The sequence below is a fragment of the Bubalus kerabau genome, chromosome 1 (assembly GCF_029407905.1).
Source record: "Bubalus kerabau isolate K-KA32 ecotype Philippines breed swamp buffalo chromosome 1, PCC_UOA_SB_1v2, whole genome shotgun sequence".
Lineage (NCBI taxonomy): Eukaryota > Metazoa > Chordata > Mammalia > Artiodactyla > Bovidae > Bubalus > Bubalus kerabau.
In genome coordinates, this window is record NC_073624.1 from 111,555,259 (window position 1) to 111,577,866 (window position 22,608).

The 22,608-nt window shown below is 36.3% G+C and overlaps 1 protein-coding gene across 3 annotated transcripts in view; it reads right to left on the reverse strand.

Moving 5' to 3' along the window:
- The window catches only part of ACSS3 (acyl-CoA synthetase short chain family member 3), a 187,949-nt gene that overhangs the window by 105,013 nt on the left and 60,328 nt on the right, over positions 1-22,608 (reverse strand). For all 3 annotated transcript variants that reach the window (XM_055586864.1, XM_055586871.1, XM_055586868.1), the window contains exons 4-7: positions 19,885-20,019; positions 13,713-13,853; positions 3,556-3,636; positions 3,380-3,475 (exon numbers count right to left, since the gene is read on the reverse strand). In XM_055586864.1, the coding sequence (XP_055442839.1) occupies positions 3,380-3,475; positions 3,556-3,636; positions 13,713-13,853; positions 19,885-20,019 (453 nt within the window). The remainder of the gene's footprint in view (positions 1-3,379; positions 3,476-3,555; positions 3,637-13,712; positions 13,854-19,884; positions 20,020-22,608) is intronic.

The following is a 22,608-nucleotide window of genomic DNA, read 5'->3' on the forward strand; positions in this document are numbered from 1 at the left end:
GAGAAGGAGGTGACAGAAAATGAGACGGCTGGATGACACCATGGATTCAATGGACATGAGTTTGAGCAAACTCCGGGAGACAGTGAAGGACAGGGAAGCCTGGCATGCTGCAGTCCATGGGGTTGCAGAGAAGTCAGACATGACTGAGCAAATGAACAACAAGAACAAAAAAAAATGTAAATCAACAAGCTGTAGTCAGCAATAGAATATGATATGTAAGGAGAATGAAGTTAGAATCACTTCTTGATTCTTAGTTTAGCTGACTGTAACGTTAACAACAGAGCAGAGTACACGGAAAGAAATGTCTTTGGAGGGAAAAGTGGAGATTGTGAGTTCATTTCACAGGACCTTGACCATAAGGGATGTCTGGGCCATCTGAAAATCCCTAATAATAAGCTGGTGCTTAGCAGGAAGGTTAGATATAGATAGGAGGAGTTAGGAGCCTGGGTATAAATAATAATACTCAAGTCCATTTGCATGGAGATTATCCAGGAAATATAAGCAGAATGAGAAAAAAGGGCTAAGAACAAGACTCTACTATCACCCAATGTTGAGGATCAAAGTAAAAGAAACCAAGAGAGGAAACGGAAGACAGGATGTCAGAGAGGCAGAATGAGAACAGAGAAGTAGCATCCAATTTAGTTCCATAAGCACTTACTACATGTTTAGTGTGTATTGTCTACTACGCTGAGACTGGCTTGTGAGGCCCTCACACTTGACTAGATATAATTTCAGAATAGTGTGGTCAGCTAACTAACAGACATATGTTCAAGGGGCAATGGAACCACAGAAAGGGGAACTGAGCAGTCAAAGACTTTGAGGAAATTTTCCAAGCGATGATTACATCTAATCAGAGTCTACAAGATAGATGGAATGAACCAGACAAGGAAGGACAGAGGTAAAGTCATATAAGGCAAAAGAAACAGCCTAAACAATAGCAAAAAGATATAGGGGACTCAGGAGGGCAGAGAGAATTACCATCACCAACACAGGCACCAGGGTTGATGCCACTGAGAGAAAAAATAAAATCATACTGAAGAAAATCCTTGACTTTGTCTCTTACTAAGCCACCACTGACCTCTGATACAGTAGCTTTATGAAACAATGTGGAGAAAAACTGGACTTCACTGGGTTGGAGAATAATTGGAAGAATATAAAGTTCAGACAATAAGGGAAGGGTATTTTTTCCAAGGACTCAGTGGAGAAGAATATAAAGATGGGATAGCTAGAAATGTGCAGGAGTCTAAAAGGCTTCGTTTTATGATAAGAGAGAATCGAGGATGTTTATAAGTTGTAGGAAAGAAACCCGACTTCACAGATAAGATTTAAAAGGTTAAAAAAAGAAAATCACCCTTTTGTACAACAAATACTAATAGAGCATCTAGACTGTTCTTGAGCTCATCATTTCAAGATAAAGACAAACAGAGCCCTTTTAATGGTGTGACAATTATGTTATAAATAAGCTTAAAAAATAAAAAAGGCCAATGGTAAATGCACAAAAATTACATGTACTATAATCCTAAAGGCAAACTAATACTTAATAAATACTTATCAATATAATGGCATCTTTGGCTTTGTCACTTTATATTAGCAATTCCACAATTCATTATAAGTATTTAGTGTTAAGGCTTATTTTGTTTACTTCCAAGGGAATTATTATTTTAATAAAAACACTTATTCTATTGCAAGGACTTCAATATGGACACAATTGTCAAGATTATTTTATGTTTTAATTATTACAAATACTACAGGGCATATTAAGTCTACAAAGGACAGCAGCATAGTATAAAAGATGAGGAGTAGTACAAGATGGCGTAATATTTGTGTCAAAGTTTGCCTTAATATCGCTGAGCATTTCAATACAGAAAACCAGCCAGCTGAAAATGCAGGAATAATCATGCTTTTAAATGTTGACTGGGACTAGGAGATTGCCACAAAGATTAAGAACAGTCTCTGATTCTTTCAGAATCATTGACTTGCAGAATGTTAAGATTTTAAAGAACTTTGACAAAATCTAATACTATTATCCACACCTCACATAAAATTCTCTTCTTCAGATTCCTCTCTTGATGTTGAAAGACTTTAAGTGAAAGAGAGCCTTCTATTTCAGAAGCTGCCTATTCTACCAAAGAACAGTTAAATTTTCTCTGATTATGCCCAAAAGATAGGTCTCTGGAATTCCACGTTACTACATTACTATATGGCAACTCTTTAAATGTCAAGATTCTTAACAAATATGCACACTAAATATATTACTATTATCAGACTAAACCATTCACAATTCCTTCATCGCTTTCTTGTATGACATTTTCACTCTATTTCCTTTCGTCCAAATGCTTTCTAATAAGTTAATGATTTTTTTCTTCTCATTAAACTGAACATAAATTTCCAAATGTAAGAAGGGAAAATAAGATTATACTATTGCATATGGTGACTATTTTTTAAAGTCATCCTATCAACCACTGATGTTTGAACTACAGACAATTATAATCACAGGGATTTAACAACATAAATTGTAACCAACTCAAATTTCCCTGACTTCATTTTTGCAATTATATTTTAATATAATTATAAAAGGATTTCCATATTCTCCCATCTTGTGTGTTTTACCCCAAAAGTCCAAGATTATTTTGTGTACTGATTTAGCAAACTACCATTTTACTGTTCCTCTCAACTTCCGATATCCTACAAATCTGATGGACATGTGTTTTAAGTATTTATACAAGGCACTTACTAAAATTAAATAGAATAGGCATAGGAGCAGAATTTTCTAGTATACACCCAAAAATATTATTCCTGGTTAACATTAATCCATGCAACTGAATCTTCATGCAACTGAAGATTCAATCTGATCAGTCTAGAAGCATATATACACACAACAATTATACATACATACAACATCATCAGAAATTATACATACATCATCTATTATACATACAGAAATTATGTATACATCATCTATTATACATACAACAATCATCAGAAACTACCAAAAATATCTGCTAAAATCAAGAAATCATACAGTTGAAATCCATTAATTCTCTAAAAACACAAAAAGGTGAATCTCTGTTTTGTGATGACTGTTTTCTAAGGTTCTAAATCAGGATCAGTCCAATGATATTTTCTAGAAAGGGACAGACATAAGTTTTTTAATGTATATTTTTCAGAATATAATTTTATGGCTTTGTTCAACACAATTTAAATAACTGTGTATTTTTTTCTGTGTATTTCTCTGTCTTATGAAATCATCTTTTCAAACTGGAAGAAGACATAAAAATGTTCCCTGTCCCCATTCAAATTTTTTTGTTCCTACTTAGACTACTTCTCAGAAACTTTCAGTGAAATTAACACTATGTATATGTGGTATGAATTTTATTACCTCATATAAAACCGTAGTATTTCCATGTAGAAGAGGTCCGTAACAGATATAGGAATGTCCGACAACCCAGCCTAAGTCAGAAGCTGCCCACCACACCTAAACAATAAGAAGAAAATAAAATGCATATATCTTAATCAGATAAATGTCATATAATATGAATTTAAAACCATGATTACCTCTCCAGGTTTAAGTCCATATATGGAAGACATCGACCAGTTAAGCATTACAGCGTATCCTCCAGTGGGCCTCACCACACCCTAAAGGAAAGAAGAGATGAAGTTAAAATCAATAGACAATGTGTTAAAAGATGCTCTTTCTTCATACTATCCACTTAAGAAAAGCTCCTGTTTAAAGTATTTCATATTCTACAGCTATAAATAACTTGGGCTTTCATGTATTAATAATTGTATCTGAATCACCATTTCTTTGACACCTCCAATAACAAGCACAGAATAATTTGTTCATACCAGTCCATTTGTAGAATTCATTCTCACAGACCATTCTGGACTTTCTAAAGAAAACATGATTTCACAGAATCACATGCAATAAAAAGAAAAATTTCCAGGGGTAACATCAATTATCAACACTGCATTTTAACACATATTTCCAGAACAAAAATGAAAACTTTCAAAATTAAGTCCACAGAAAGATCAAAGATAGCTGTGTGCCTAAGACACAGGCCACCATAAGGATATTTATTCCTTAATAGTATTAAATAATAATAGGATGCCTAGAGGAAACAGTCATATTCTAACTGGAGTCTTATTAAAATGCTAACCTGAAGGACCATGCTACGACAGTAGTAGAGCTGAGCAGTTCTTTAGATCTAACTCCTGATGAGTCAGATCTAAGGCTGACAGATCTGATTGTTACGGCATAGCACTATAGCTTTCCTGAATCAGTTTGTGAGCAGATATTCTTGAGAGTGAATGTATTCAATGTTAATACAAGATTAATATTTGAAAACTAAGTGCAAGAGTCATCACAGATAAGAACTGACAGCAAATTTAATAACTAATTTCATTTATTGCTTCATTATAAACATTAGTCATTACTGGCTCCCAATGACTTAATGACGTGAATATTCAGAACGAGAAAGTGAATGCTTGCTAAGAAGTATGTTATGTTCACTCACAAGTATTTTCAAACATCTCTTAGTAGAGCAACTATAATCACTCAGTGAAGAAAATAATTATTTTACCTGAAAGGGCACACATGGCTGTAATGAATGAATGTGCTCCTGGTTGAACTATTTTGGCACAGCTCTGTAACTATAACACACATGCATGCATCAGGAGAATGACAAAGAAGTTGACTTTCTGTTTGTTACTAACATTGCTGCTTTCCTCAGGTACCACTACTAAAACATAGGTATCAAGCTGTGGAATCATTTTATCTACCAGCAGCAACACCTGGTCTCTTGGCAAATGTCACAGGGAGCTTTGCTGGCATTTGACAGGTATGCTTTCTAGCTTGTATGGCATGGGTAGCATGCAGCTGGCTCTTTTGATCATCTTGGGAGAGTTAGAAATCCTAAGCTCCTGCCAATAATTTTCACACATGCATTTTCCCATGCAAACTGAGCAGGTCTTCAACTGCTATATACTCTACATGTCTTCCATGTACTTGGCTAATTTTTTTGTCTTATTGAGAAGATCTTTTCCTACAGTTCAAAATCTTGATGAATTTGATATGAATCAACTTGCAAACACTCTTTTCTAAAAAGTTTTATTCATTTGGTAAAGGATAAAATAGAGGTTTTTTCACAGACAATATGCTATCAATGGGAGAAGACAATGGCACCCCACTCCAGTACTCCTGCCTGGAGAATCCCATGGACGGAGGAGCCTGGAAGGCTGCAGTCCATGGGGTCGCTAAGAGTCGGACACGACTGAGCGACTTCACTTTCCCTTTTCACTTTCATGCACTGGAGAAGGAAATGGCAACCCACTCCAGTGTTCTTGCCTGGAGAATCCCAGGGACAGAGGAGCCTGGTGGGCTGCCGTCTATGGGGTCGCACAGGGTCGGACACGACTGAAGCGACTTAGCAGCACGCTATCAATATTCTGTGAAATTTAATGTCAGGCATGATTTCACTTAAGATGTTTTAGAATTTCTCTTCACCTGTCTGTTGTCCCTGCATTTAGAGGTCATTTTTAATTAATAACTAAATATCATTACAAAAGGGTAAATTTTTTATATTAAATGATAGAGAGTAAGAGTAATCAACTGGAAGTTACAGAAAGGAATAAAAGGCTAAGGAGAACATAAATGAGTAGTAATTCATTTGTAAAACTTAGAAGATAATTTAAAGGACAGGTTGTCAAATTTCCACTTACCTCTCAAGTGAACCCTTCTTTAAAGGTTATTTACCAGTGTTGCTTTGTCTATAAAATGGTGGCTACTTAAATCCATTTAACCCCAAAAAAGTTAGACTTAAAAATGAAAATCTGCATGAAAAAACTTAAAATTATACCATCAATAATTTAACATCTTACTAGCAAAATTATTTCCTTAATTCCAGAAATTACTGTTTTTTATTTTTCCCCACACAAAAGACAGAAATGTCAAAAAATTAGAGGTTGTTATCAGAGATTCTCATTAAAAACAATGAAAACAGAGCTAACAGACACGGAAAAGCCATGTCTGTTTATCACTGATCTTTAATATTCACTTACTTTTAATTTTTTAACAATGAGTATAAAATTTTCATCTGGCATCATTTCTCTATTCATTGATCTAGATTCTCAATATGAAATTCGGTCTTGCCTCTAACATATTCAGATGACAGCTTTCAATTTTCTTGTTATTTAGTACAGTGCAGGAAAAAAGTGCATAATATCATACTCTCCATGTAGATCTTTCATAAGAAGTTCAAGAGTAAAAACACTGAAAGATTAATTTTAAAAAGATAGTTTCTTTCTTATAATATTCAGTTCAGTCGCTCAGTCGTGTCCAACTCTTTGCGACCCCATGAATCACAGCACGCCAGGCCTCCCTGTCCATCACCAACTCCCGGAGTTCACTCAATATTAACATGTGGTTAAAATTAATATGATAAAGCATTTTTGTTTCTAATCATATTTTCCAGGTAATGATAATTAAAACACAAGAGATAAATTCTGTTCAACCTCTGAAAATACATAAACCGTGCTCAAAAAAAAAAAAAAAAAAAAACAACCCACAAATCATTATATTCCAGTATGCAAAATTAACCAGAAACAAAAACTGGCATTCTGAAGTCTATATGAGGTAAAAATACTGGTGACCATCAGTGCTTACCCCTACAACACAAGCATGCTGCATTTCACTCTTTTGAATCTGTTACTTTATGCACTTATATCCTACCTTCCTTAAAAGTAAAGACATTAGATGACCTAATATATTTTAAGAAAAGCCCTATAGCCTCCCAATACACTGCTTTGGTTTTTGTAGGATCAGCATAATACTTAAATTCTTCTGGAAAACTTAAAGACATTCAGGTGGGAATAAAACTCTGTGCCCCAAAATAAAGACACAAAAGTGAATTCTATCTCAGTACAAAAGTAGACAATGTGAACGTGTTCTTTAAACAACACAAAACACTTTTAATGTATATAGATATTCAAAAAAATTCAATCCACACAAGTGAAACTAAAGGCTAATTATTTATCCCCCAGGAATGAGACAACAGTTAATCCCAGATGGTTCTTTATGGTTTCCAGTTTAATGAGCTGCCTTTGAACAAAGACAGTCACAAAATATCATAAATGGGTCAATTACTATAAAACAGAAAACTTGTTTATAGCAAGTGTGTACTGTTTGGGTACTACAATATATGAAGAATGCAATTGGAATAACATCAGTTTTAGTACAAAAAGGAAGGAAGATTGAGATATGTGGTAAGATTAAGAGGTTGGGAGTCTTATCTGAAAAGTGTTTTATAATAGATCTATAAAAATTTGAATGGCAAATCTCAAATATTCAGGTAGGAGAAGTCTACATAGAGTAACCAACAAAACATACTTCCTAAGCTAAGCCCTGCTATTAACCTGTGCTATGAGTTTAGTCACTCAGTCGTGTCTGACTCTTTGTGACCCTGTGGACTGTAGCCCGCCAGGCTCCTCCATCCATGAGATTTTCCAGGCAGGAATACTGGAGTGGGTTCCCATGCCCCCCTCTAGAGGATATTCCCGACCCAGGGATTGAATCCACATCTCCTGTGTCTCCTGCATTGCAGGCAGATTCTTTACCTGCTGAGCCATCAGGGAAGTAATAAAGACTTGTACAAGACAAACACACAAATATACATACATGTAATATATATCCATTCATACATACATATGTAAATACATATGCATATATGTCTACATGTACACACACATGCATATGCTTTGTATGTATGCATGCTTATATATACATTTCAATTCAGTCTGGCAAATTAAGTAGAAACAAAAGAAGAAGAAAGGGGAAACAAAAATATTACCTGAAAAAAAGAAATCCACCACCATGGTATCATTGGAGTCAATGAGTTGAAAAGTATGAGGTATTGCTCTGCTTACTTAAAAAAATCCACCAACCAACAATATTCTTGTTCTTATAAGAGTTTTACAGATGATATCCCCTCTTCCTAAAACGAACCCTTACCCCTTTTCTGCACCTGGTTACCTCCTACTTCATCACAGGAGTACCTAACAACATTGCGAAAGTGCTGCCTCTTCTGGAAGCCATCCAAACCCACTGCTGTGTTAAAAGCCTCTCCCTCCTTTTTCAGGGCCACAAGTCCTGCACACTTCACTGAGCCTCTGGGCACTAACAACATCCACTCACTGCTCAGTCTCCTCCTCCACTCTCAGCGCCATAAGAACGCCTTTGTATCTTCAGCATAGAATAGACAATTAATACATATGTCAACTGATTTACATAGTGAACAATTTAATGAATAAGCAATATATGAAAACTATAATAAAAAAATATTATTCTTTGTTCAAGAGAAATCCTTGAAATTTACAGAACTTAATGCCATATTAGTAGAAATGGAATGATTCCATTTGGTTTATTTCTTCAAACATCAAATCTCTTGCTGCAGGCTTTCTGATGACTCTGAAGCCACCTCTATGGATGATACTTCAGCAGCAGTATAATTTTTTATGGATCTGAGCAACTGTGAGATCAGGGACAAAGGTGTAGTGAGTTCAGCCTTTAGCTGCAAGAATTGTGAAAGTGAAAGTCGCTCAGTCGTGTCCAACTCTTTGCAACCCCATGGACTATACAGTTCATGGAATTCTCCGGTCAGAATACTGGAGTGGGTAGTCTTACCCTTCTCCAGGGGGATCTTCCCAACCCAGGGATCAAACCCAGGTCTCCCGCATTGTAGGCAGATTCTTGACAAGCTGAGCCACAAGGGAAGCTGCAAAAATTGTACTACAGATTAAAAAAATTTTTTCACAGGTTTTTTTTAACTTTCTCTATAAATAAGTCACCTAACACATAGGAATAAAAGTTGATGTAAGTTATAGAAAACTCACATCAGAACAAAGGCCTTGTCTACCACCTTCCTGTTATGTCCATCTTCCTAATTATTTCCCCTGTGCTCCCGTGGCACTTTTTATTTTTTTGGTTATCACCATACCTCCATGACAGCAAGCTGAAAGAAGGTAAATATGACCATCACTAAATCTCCCATTCCCAGAATGACACCCAATCCAGATGAGGTATTCTTCTATTGTGTTGTTTCTTGAAGTAACTTGAATACAGTCAACCAAACCAAACAGAATAAACACACATAACAATACAGAAATGTATGCAAAGCAGCTCAGTTGTAGAATATGTGCAGCAGCTAGATCAACCTGTCATACAACAATATGACAAATCCAGAGTTGGCAGATGCAGAAATGCAAATACGCCCTAAATACATCTGCAAAGAACAGGAAGAATTATGTGTGTCTTATATGCACCTATGGGAAACGAGCAGTTTTAAGTAGAGTATTTTTATGGGTTCACAACACTATTTTTCTTCATGAAGATCAAGAAAACAAACTAAATTATGGCATGAAGTTTATATTTAAATGTGTCATAAATTCATGTATGCTCATCTTTCCTGTATTTCTATTCCTGGAATCTCAATATTAAAAATTCAGATCCTATTAATCCTGATTATACCTGCCAAAAATGAAATGAGAATCTTAGGAATAAAGAGGCATCGGGATACTCAGTATTTTGTGATAATCTATAATGGAAAATAATATTTAAAAAGAATATATATTTATATACATATGGGATTTTTGGTTCATGTAGTTGTTATTAAATTATGAATTGATTTTAACATATATATATTTATATATGATTGAATCACTTTGCTGTATACCTGAAATTAACACAATATTATAAATCAACTATATTTCAATTTAAAAAATTAGAGGAATCTGGAGCTAACTGGAAAAGTAGATTATTAAATATTTTGGATCTGCTATGGCCCAGTTCTAAGGTTAGTGCCATAGTATATTCAAAGGTATATGAAATATATTCTACACTTTTAGAGAACATGCCATGTTATGAAGATAAGTATATGAAAAGTAATATATTTCAAAAGTAGAATAAAATAAGTGGCAAAAGTATTTGTTGGCAACATATACTTTCAATGCAATTGAAATTCTAAAGTCCACTGAAGGGATAAGAGAAATATTTCTGAAAGACCTTTAAAATTGACTACTTTGTCTTGCCATTCTGCATGCCCTGCTCTGTAAAACCTACTCAATCCCATGAATTAAACACTAGTCCTCTACATCATCTAGCTGATGATATTCCAAGGGTCTAGCTCCAAATCGAGATGTACTCTTGAACCCAGAACTTCATATCCAACTACCGGCTGGGCATTTCCATGTTCATGTCCCAAAGAGACATCATACTCAGTATATACAAAACCTCCCAGTTTTCCCAGCCCCAAACATTCTCTTGTTTCTAGTTTAGTAAATAAACAAAACCACTTTCCTATGTTCTCAGGTTCAAAGTCTTGTACTCTTCCTCTGTTTTACTCTTATCTTTGATTGCTGCTGCTGCTGCTGCTGCTAAGTCGCTTCAGTTGTGTCCGACTCTGTGCGACCCCATAGACGGCAGCCCACCAGGCTCCCCCGTCCCTAGGATTCTCCAGGCAAGAACACTGGAGTGGGTTACCATTTCCTTCTCCAATGCAGGAAAGTGAAAAGTGAAAGTGAAGTCGCCCAGTCGTGTCCGACCCTCAGCGACCCCATGGACTGCAGCCTACCAGGCTCCTCCGTCCATGGGATTTTCCAGGCAAGAGTACTGGAGTGGGGTGCCATTGCCTTCTCCGATTGCTCCCTAATAAATGGTCCAAAACTAAGCACAGCTTGAAATCCAATCTCCTTGCTTCCATTGTGTAATGGTGCAAGGGTTACCTTCCTTCATATTTTTGTCTCCTTCTTAAGAAACATCAGTGCTCTCCATTCCTTACAGGCAGTATATAACCTAAACTTCTTGGGTAAATTTTAAACAATTGGCCCCTGCCTATAAATCTGGCCATTTCTCTACTTTTTTTGCACCAACTGCAGTAGCCATCCTGGAACCTTACATGCTCCTGTCTTTACTTATATTGACCCAATCAACCTGGAATGCCCTCCTCCCCATGAGGTCACCTGATGTAAAATTTCTACTCATTCTTCAAATGTCATACCATGGAGTGCTTTCCCTGACATCTCCCTGATAAAACAGCACTCTCACTCTCCCATCACCCTTACTCTGTTTTATTTTTCCTCATAACACATCACCTATTACATAGCTCTCTGTTCAGTGCCTGTATCCAGCCACAGAACTCTAAGAAGATGGTCAGATATGTATTTGGGTGCTCAGTAATATTTGTTGAAATAATGGAATTTAATCCTTCTGATGCCATTCAAACTGATCTTTTCTTCAAGAGACCAAGGTAGGGTTTTTTCCTCTTAGGGAAAGATCACAGTCTATCTCACATTATCTATGTTGATATATATTGCAACCCCACTATGCTGAAGACACTGTGGTTTACTAATTTTTTATCTCTTTAGCACCTAATGAACATCCATGAACTAAATCTCAATGTGAATAGAAATCTTCAAACAATTAAAGCTTTCTCCAATCTATAGAAATAGATTTATCTTCAAGATGGTACTACTAATGTAATAAAAAAATAAGGATGATCAAAACATCAAACAATCTTCAGTTTGGGCATCTAAGAATTCCAGAAAGTAGTTCTTGATGCAAAGAAAATATGGGATATCTAGGTTTCTTCTTTATTTGGAATCATCACTTTTCAGATTGAATGCCCTATATATTACTTTTATTTTATTTCCACTACACTAGCTGAGTCAATTTTAAACTGATGGCAAACTATTCTTCTGCCCTCTCATATAGATCCCCATCCAGGCAACAGTGAATTTCAGTGATTAAAAGTCTCAAGGTAGCACCAAAAGTTTTTGTAAGATTCCTTCAGGCTTTTAAGGAGCTAAAGTGATTTTTATTTTTTGGTTAGGCTCTACTATGTTTTCAGGGTCAGTGGTTGGCTCTCACATTGATACTTTTATATTAGATTATAACTTGCTGAGTCCCTTTTTTTCACAGCCAAATGTTCATTTGGATTCTTTGTGGCTGGTACATAATGCTTAACTGCAAAAAGTGGAAGGGACAGACTGCATCCAGTAATCATTTGGACTGCTTAAACAGACAAATCTGCAATATAAGAAAATTTTATTTTTTAGATGACCAGAGTTCTTAAAAAAGCACAGGGCTTTGATTCTACAATGACACAAATATTTTTGTGTATATGCATTAATTTATTTATTCACACAACAAAAGTGTGGGTACCAACTACATACAGAACACGATGGTAGACCAAAATGTAACAAAACATTGTGTTTGTAGTCAGAGAGAATATACCCTTCTACCAAATGTTTTATTTTTCACAAGCAAGTGAATTTCATATAAAATGTTTTAAGTCTTGATCTTCCTTTGCTGCTGCTGCTGCTAAGTCGCTTCAGTCGTGTCCAACTCTGTGCGACCCCATAGACGGCAGCCCACCAGGCTCCACCGTCCCTGGGATTCTCCAGGCAAGAACACTGGAGTGGGTTGCCATTTCCTTCTCCAATGCATGAAAGTGAAAAGTGAAAGGGAAGTCGCTCAGTCGTGTCCAACTCCTAGTGACCCCATGGACTGCAACCTACCAGGCTCCTCCGTCCATAGGATTTTCCAGGCAAGAGTACTGGAGTGGGGTGCCATTGCCTTCTCCGTGATCTTCGTTTATTTAAATCTAAACTAATAGAATCACGATTTTGAGAATATTAACAGGTTATGGTTCAGAATTCTGATGCTATAGAGCTCCAATATTAATAGTGGGCCAATGTCATATAGGATTTGAGTGACTGTGAAAAGTCCCTTTGCCTACTAACATTCTGTGATTCATTGAACTCCCTAATAAAGATGAAAGATGATTGCACAAATCTTTATGAAGTTGTATAAAGAAACAGTGTTATTTGGAGATACCAGGCAAAAGTGGTAATGATTTGGTATCTGACACATTCAAGAATATTGACATTGTTAACTTTGCTTTGTGAAAACACCTTTCAGGGTAAAAAGACTTAAAAATCCTTGAGTATCTTCAGTGCTGCAAATCAAATAGCTCAACACTCTGGATAAATTACCCGTTGTTCAAACTGTCCAGGCCAGTTCTCCAAGCTGCATTTATAATGATAAATCGAATTCCTCTAAATAAAAAATCAACTTCTGTATGAAAGTTATACCTCAGTTTAAAAAATAAAAATATTTCACTTAAAATATATTTTATAAAATTTTATTAAGCCAACTGATATTCAATCAAATATATATTAATACCTTACTAAAGCAATTGAATATTGCTGATATTGTAAAGATTTTTAATGAAATAAGGACAAAGCATTTGGCATTAAATAACGAATAGTTCTATATATTTAGACACAGGATTAAGATATAAACTACTTAAGCCTAAGCCTCAAGATAAAGTCTGCAAACATTTTCAATCAGTAATCAAATATTCTACGTGCAAAAAAATCTGTCACTATAACTATCCCTAAGAGAGTGCCTATTTTGGCCACCTGATGGGAAGAGCTGACCATTGGAAAAGACCTTGATGCTGGGAAAGACTGAGGGCAGGATGAGGAGGCGGCGACAGAGGATGAGATGGTTGGATGGCATCACCGACTCAACGGACAGGAGTTTGAGCAAACTCCGGGAGATGGTGAAGGACAGAGAAACCTGGCGTGCTGCAGTCCATGGGGTCACAAAGGGTCAGACATGACTGAGTGACTGAAGAATGCAACAAGAGAGAGCATACCTTTGGCAAGCCCGTCGTTCCAGACGTGTACAGGATATACAGCGGATGTTCAGAAAGAACAGGAACACAATCATGTGACTGTGCTTTTGAGAGCTCTTCATCCCAATCAAGATAACAACCTGGAGCCAAGGGGACCATATCCTACAAAACAAAAACCCAGGAATAGGCACTGAACAAAGGAGATTACATCAGCAAAACACTGGAGAGGAACGAAATCTACATTAGTCTGAGTGTCTGACTGAAATATAGGCCTATACAGCTAAATGTCAGACCTATAACTCAATATCTCAGGGTCATGAGTTTGGATAAATGTTCATAAGAAATTCAACAGTTTGATGTTGACTTCAACTGACCTTATCGCAGAAAATGTTTTATTTAAACCTAGAGATATATTGAAGAAATTAAATGTGACGCAGGCATGATTTCATCAACAGTAAGAGCTTAACTAACAGAGGATCATGTTTCTACAACTGTATGTACACTGCTGCTAAGTCGCTTCAGTCGTGTCCGACTCTGTGCGACCCCATAGACGGCAGCCCACCAGGCTCCCCCGTCCCTGGGATTCTTCAGGCAAGAACACTGGAGTGGGTTACCATTTCCTTCTCCAATGCATGAAGTGAAAAGTGAAAGTGAAGTCGCTCAGTCGTGTCCGACCCTCAGCGACCCCGTGGACTGCAGCCCACCAGGCTCCTACGTCCATAGGATTTTCCAGGCAAGAGCACTGGAGTGGGGTGCCATTCAACTTTAAAAACTAACTTCTATTTATCATAATCTATTTCTTTTTACTTTAGAACTACTGTCTTCACAATGAAATCTCAACCAACCTACTAAAGTTTCTCTTTACACAAGGGTCATTTTTCCAAACAGGAGAATATTAAATCACTTTCAGGGGAGGAGGGTTAATCTACTTTCACTTTTTTAAGGACAAAAATCAGTTCTGAAATTAATGAGAGTATGAGACATGTATACAAAGCTCCCCAAGTTTTTCTCCACCAACAATACTGATTAATATGGTAGAAATGCGTGTTTTCTTTTGTGTTCCTAGAACCAAGCTCTGTGTTGCAAACTTATGATAATAGAGCAATGAATTGGACAGACACATCTTAAGGTAGACAGGTGTCTTTAAAAGGTGCCAATGAAACAAGTCAGTGAAGAAGAAAAAAGTGGCTTATGGAAAAATTATTATAGCAGAGAGTTATAGCTGAGTTATGATCCAGTACATGTCTAGTTATTTTCTGAAATGTTGACTAATCTCAAGATGACAAAACAGCAAATTTACAGTTGCTGAACCTGTTAGTAAAGGCACAAGGCAAGACTACACAGTCCTCACCGAAAATAAGTTCACCACCTAGAGAGCATATGTAACTCTTACACTTCATTCAGGTAATCCCTCAACTAAATTCAGAGACATGGACAGATTTTTAAAAGCCGGGTCATTTCCGCTTCTCTGGTTTCTTAATTTATTGATTGGGGTTGTAAAAAAAAAAAAATGGTCATATATTTAAATGGATACAATTACAAACTGCTACTTCAATATATTAATAGTATCACAAATATAATGCCTATATGAATAAGCACATGATAGACAATAATCTGAATTGACCTTCAAGAAGGGGAAGTTTCAGCCCCAACTGATTTTTCCAGCCCTACCGTGGATGTGCCCTAGAGGCACCATTTAGATAAATAAATATAATTAACTGTGATCAAACTTTCCACTTCCATTTGTTTTTATGCATCAGATAAACACAACTCAATTCAAATTGTCAAGCCTAGGGCATCACAGTTACAGACCTATAAAAAAATCATCACACTGTGTAACAAAAAAAAAAAATGTGAATTGAGTAATCACAAAAATAACTGCAGTTCAAACAAAATGAGGATTTGAATGAAGGGTTATTCTTCAGGCTAAGAAATGCAGGCATGTTTAAAGAAGATCTAATGAGAGGAAGACAGGGGAAAATCAACGTTAGCCTTTTCATGCATGCATGTCCTTCTATAGACATATCCCTCCTAGTTGTTACCACTCTTAAGAGGCAGTCCTGGGGGAGCGCAACAGGTGAGTGATGTGACCTGCCAAGTGAGACGTCACAGCCTCCCTGAGGCTCAGGAGTGGCAGCCAGGTTTTTATCTCCTCTGGCAAAAAAGCAATCCTAGTTAGGAGATGCATCACCGAGCCTCATAATTTGTATCTTTTCTAAACTCAAAGCAAAGCCAATCCACTGGGCTTAATTACTGCTTCAAGAGAAGGTCAGATATGAAGGACAAGAGACCTTCAGCTGAAATAAAGGAAAGTCAAAACAGAGGAAAGGTCTCAGGAAAAATAAGGAGAGGGAGAAAGGGAGCTAGTTATGGGAGGGGGGAAAGTGACAGTGGATCTCTACCTATTAAGAGGAAAGAGAAGGCTATCATCTTTTTTAATCAAATGTACATGGATTTAATATTAATACTTTATTTAAAAGGCAGAGACGGTCAGACTGGATGAAAAAATTAAGATCCCAAAATGTTATCTAGGAGAGTTTTTTTTTTAAAATACAAACACATTACTGTTAAAAAGAAAGACATGGGAAAACGTTACATCATGCAACAGAAAGTACAAGATTAAATAGTTATATATCAAAGTAGATTTTTATAAAATACCAAACGATAAAGAAAATAAGCAACTAGAACTCTCATAATTTTCTGCTGGAATAATAAAATGATTATGTCCAGTATGTAAAATTGTGTCAAAGTTCTTAGTAAAGTCAAATATACATCTACTATATGCATCAGCAATACTACCTCCAGATATTTACTTAAGGGAAATGGAAACACATGATCCACACACAGCCCTGATTAAGAAGGTTCATAGCAGCTCTAGTCATAATAGCTCTAAAGTGGAAATAACCCAAATTTCCATAAATAGAAGGATAGAAAAACAATTTTTTATATATTCATGCTATGAAATACTACTCAAAAGTAAAAAACAATGAACTATTGATACATGACACACAAGAAGTGTATCTTAAGAACATTATATTGAACAAAAGAAGGGAGACATAAAAGTCTATGCATGGTATGAGTCCATCTATTTGAAGCTTGGGAATGAAGCAGCAACAACAAAAAATCTATGACAGTACAAATCAGAAAGCATGCGCCTCTAGGAATGGGGAATTGTTGACTGGAAAAAGGAACAAATATGCAAAAATTCTCTATCTTGATTCGGATGGAGTTATACAGGTGCATGCAATTTTGAAAATGCATCAAAATGTACTCTTATCATCTATCTTAATGTATTAAAGTGAAACTGAAAGTGAAGTCGCTCAGTCGTGTCCAACTCTTTGCGACCCCATGGACTGTAGCCTATCAGGCTCCTCCGTCCATGGGATTTTCCAGGCAAGAGTGCTGGAATGGATTGCCATTTCCTTCTCCAGGGGGTCTTCCCGACACAGGAATCGAACCCAGGTCTCCCGCATTGCAGGCAGACGCTTTACCGTCTGAGCCACCAGGGAAGCCTAATGTAATAAATTATATCTCAAAAATTAGAATAATAATAATCATCTGAGTGCCTACAATATGTATAATATAGCATTAAGATGTGAATGTTAGAGATGTATGCAAATATTAATAATAAAAAAGGTAAAAGATTACATTTGCTCGAGAAAAATCTGATTGGAAACATATCCATATCCACAGCATTTATAAAGCAAAAGAAACAGCATATATCTCATTGGTTAAAAGTCATGAAACTGAGTTTAAATCTTGGCTCTACCACTTAGTGGCTGTGACTCTGTGGTGTGACCTGTCCATGACTGTTCTTTCATCTGTAAAATTGGGCCATTAATAACATCTACTTTACTGGTTTATAAGAATGTAAGAATTGAATAAAGAATATCTGAAAGTACTTTGGGTCTAGCCTTAAGTTCTTTGTAAATTCTACATGAATTCATACATGTGTGAATAGCATACACACACACCGAACACTTGTGTTATTGTGTTCCTACCCTTCCCCTAGCCTTTTCTTACTCAAAGCCTTCTGTGTTACTGACTTTACACTCCCTGACCCAACAGCAACAAGCCTTTTTTAAAAACATGCTGGAGGTCATCTGAAAGAAATTTAAAATTCTCCTTCAAGACATTGAAAATATTAAAATCACTGAGTGCAGCCCTTCCTGAGGAACCACAGACTACTCAGACTACACTGGAACGTAATGTGGTGATGCGACTTCCTAGGTGGTAATCAAACTGAGAGAGCTCTAATGCTCTCTGTTCTTACATCTTGTCATTTAAGCATTTTCCACAGATAACCTCTCAAGAGTTCTACAAATTATGCATGATTCTTTGCACACTTGCAATTTTCCTTCTGCAAAAAATTTTAATCTGCTAGAAACCCAAGTCAGTCTAACTATAAATAACTGGAGACCTAGCTTGGGATGTAGAAATAAGCTGATTATTTGGGCAAATTTACTAGGAAAAAGCATTGTAAAACACAGTCATTTATGTATTATACTGCTTTTTCTTCCTTCATGGATCACAGATAATTTATCTGTTTAGAATATTCATATTTTATTTTCCTGAACATAGTTTTTATTTCCAGACCGATTACTTTTTGTAACATTTTTAAAAGACATTTTAAAAAGAAATTAATCACACCTCACCACAGGACTAGGTAGCTGAGAGATTAAGCATACTGTCAGAATGCACACATTCAGATCATGACCCTGATGCTAGCTGGACAAGTTACTTTCTCTCTCTTTTTCCTGGACTCCCCTTCTTTAAAACAGGAATAATGCCAAGCTCATAAAGTTATCAGGAAGTTTTTAAAAAATTATCCACGAATGGAGTGTCTTAAAAATTATATGGTAAGCTGTCAGTAAATGTTTCTAGTATAGTTGAACCTTGAACAATACAGGTTTGAACAGCAAGGGTCCACTTACATGTGGATTTTTTTCAGTAAATATGTTGGAAAAATTTTTGAAGATTTATAGCAATTTGAAAAACTCTCAGATGAACCATACTACTTAGAAATATCAAAAAAGTTAAGAAAAAGTGATGTCATGAATACATATGTAGAGATACTAGTTTGTATTTATATAGGCATAAAGTAAGTGATTTTTTTTTTAATTTTATTATTATTTTTACTTTACAATATTGTATTGGTTTTGCTATACATCAACATGAATCCACCACGGGTGTACACATGTTCCCCATCCTAAACCCCCCTCCCACCTCCCTCCCCATACCATCCCTCTAGGTCATCCCAGTGCACCAGCCCCAAGCACCCTGTATCCTGCATCGAACCTGGACTGTGAGATTTAAGATAATATTAATAATGTGGTAGTTTTCCTAGTGTTTCCTAACTTAGAATTACATTACTGTACAGTATACCTCTTTCTCTGGTACTTAGAGAAACTGGGTATCAGCCTATCATCACAGGGAAGTAATTTTTTTTTAAGTTAACAATGCTTCCAATATTGTAGTATGAATATGACTATAAGGCCATGCCATATGCCATAAAAACTGTATATTTCTTTCATTAGTGTATAGGCCGGGCTATCATGAAGCAATTGTATTGTTGCTTCTTTGCTATGAATGCATGAATCATTACATCTGTAACTAAACATGAACTTCTTTTTCACATTATCTTTTCATTTTTGATGTCTAGTGTTGTAATATGTAGTACATCTGCAGTATTTTGTATCATATAAGACAATATTGATGCAGGTACTGATAGACAATTCATCTTATAAACAGACATAAACTTACATTATGGATAAATATAATTCAGGTAAATACAGTTCTTTCTCTAGCCTACTTTCAACAACAGGCTATTAGTTAAATTCATGGGAGAGCCAAAAGTTATAAGCAGATTTTCAACTGTCTGGGGGCTGATGTCCTTAAACTCTGCATTGGGTCAACTGTATTATTATTAAAGTTATAGTGTAAATTAATAAAGGACACCACAATAGACTATTCATTGGATCCAATTCATTAATATTACAGATATTTCTATGTTTCAATCTTTTTAAGTTAGTTTTTTATAAAGACAGAAAACATCATTGTTTTTTGCCCCAAATAGTGACATTCATAAACGATACTTAAGAGTTTATAAATCAAGTGCTCCTGTCAAATAGTCAACAAGAATCATCCTTAGCACACCAGCATAAGCAAGAACCAAATTCAGTATTCAGATTACCGTATGTGGACGATTATAGATGAGAACTTTATCTGGCTTGTGTTGTCCTATTCTCAGCGCCTCTTCTACGAGTGGTATGTACTCTACCTTCCTTCCAGGTTCAATGCCAAATGATGCTGTAATAACCAGCTTGGGCTACAATGAAAAACAAACGACAAAGCTGAACCATCCTAGTTAAGGTAATCACAATATTTCAGGTGTAGGCTGACAGTTTAACATTTCTAAAGAAATGTTTGAACGATTCTGTTCTCTCTTGAATAAATGGCCTGAAAACCAAGAAACTAGTTTTAAACAGTATAGCCCTAACCACTTCCACATAAATCTCCCTTACCTGTTCAGAATTCCACATTCAATGATGCTTTTGGCCAACAAACAGGAGCTGTTAAAAAAATACTTTCCAAAGAATTCATTAAGCCAGGTAGATGTAAATTTGCCATGAACCAGTGAAATGGAAGCTTAGAGTCCCCTCACTTGCATACGCCCACATAACAGCTGGTTGTTACTGAAGTTGTAGTGTTTCTTAGAGGGGAGAGACCCACCCTGACTGCTATCAATAAGCATTTCTAAGGTTTTTTCATGTAAGCATCTTTGCTTAAACACCTAAAGTGACCTCAGAAGGAAGAGACTGGAATCTCTCATACTTTTTTATGATTCTTTCTCATTTCAAATGCATACTCATTTTCATGAAATACTATATTGCAAATTTGTCCTATGTTTCTTAAAAGGGCCCTCAAATGATTTAAGTTTCAAGTCCCACAGAGTCTGAGTCTGCTTTTGTCATTAAGACACACTTGGCACTTTCTTTGCCCGACAATTGGCTAGTCATTCTTCAAGATATGTGCAGGTGTAGCCAAAAGATTCAAGGTGAGTCTTCCCTCCTTGGTAGATTCTGAGCAGGCCTCAGATATCCATGTAGAGTCAAGGTGCTCCTTCGTCCCCACCTCTGCACAGGGAGCTCTCCACGGACAAGTCTGGGCCCCAGTACCTCCCTGTCTCCTATGCCTGGTACAACGCTTGTCAAAACATAAGCTCTCAACAAAATACTTGTGGCATGGAACCAAAATTCTCAGTAATTTACAAAACAAACATGCCTTTGTTCTTTTAAGTATACTGCTTCTTCACAGAGAAATCCAAAGCAAAGGAGACAGATAAATTATTCAGGAGACAGAAAAATCAATCCCAGAAGGTGCATCCATTCCTGAATTTTGATTTCTGGTTACAATATGCTTCCTCTAGGGAAGGTTTATATTGTGCCAAATATATGCATATATAGCACTTCCCAGTTTTCACTATCATTCAATATTCGCGGAACTGAGGCCCAGTGCCAGTGGCATAGTGAGCCCCAGCTCATAAGTGCTGGAGTCAGAAAGAGGGCCAGTTCTGACGGATTTCAAAACATTCCTCTTTCCACTATTTTAAGCTGCCTTTTAAAAGCAAAAAATGAAAAAATGAAAAAGTAAATCATGTATCCTTTTATTATATTTGTAAAGGTCAGACATTTGAGTATAATCCACATATTAATGTCTGTAATATGTACAAAAATAACTCCAGATAACACTCCCTACAATTAGAATTCTGAATAAATGAAAGTTACACATCAAATTAAAAACATGTATAGAATATATCAAAAGTTGAATAAGTTAATAAAGGCAAAATTAGATTCTTCCTCTAGAAAATCATTCTTTTGCATTTCTATTAACAACCTTTTATTGCAGGTTTTATTCCATCTCAATCGGAATACATTCTTCCCATCTTCATCTATTAAAATAAAACTCTTCTCAAGCTATTTAGTTGAAAGTCATGACATCAAAATCATTCCTGGTTTCAAATATTAACTATATTCAAATATCTCAGGTATGTATTGCCATCTCCATCTTCTCATCATTAATTTGACCTGCTCAAAAGTTTTGTCTGTAAGAACACACACTTATTGCCTAAACTCCTTAACAAGATTAGGGTACGTATGTGTGTGTGTATGAAAAATGCCAGTGATGCAGCATAAGTTTTATAAATTCTTATTCCGTGTGTGTGTATATATGTTTTTTCCCCATGTCATATAAAAGCTTTTTATAAAAAACAATGTATCTCATGTGTTAGTTGCACAGCTGTGTCTGACTCTTTTGATCCCATGATCTGTAACCTGCCAGGCTCCTCTGTCCATGGAATTCTCCAGGCAAGAATATTGGAGAGGGTAGCCATTCCTTTCTCCAGGATATCTTTCCAACCCAAATGCCGAAATGCTGTTTAAGAATTTCTGTAGCTAAAAAACTAGAGAAGTCTCCAACTGCCCATTGATTTGCAGATCAGTGACACATTTCCCCCTAGACTTCCCTTCAAAGGACTAAAGAAAGTGAAAGTGAAGTCGCTCAGTCATGTCTGACTCTTTGCGACCCCATGGACTGTAGCCTACCAGGATCCTCCGTCCATGGGATTTTCCAGGCAAGAGTACTAGAGTGGGTTGCCATTTCCTTCTCCAGGGGATCTTCCCAACCCAGGGATTGAACATGGGTCTCACACATTGTAGGCAGATGCTTTACCATCTGCCCCACTAGGGAAGTCAAAGGACTAACTCAACATGTTTTTAAAAGGAGAGAGGGAAAAAAAAGAACCAGCCAATTTGTGTGCAAACCAGCTTCCTAGTTCTAATAACTGATCTATTTATTACCAGATGAAGTCATATATGTAAAACCTCACTCCCTGCCTAGCACTCAGGGGACCCTCAGT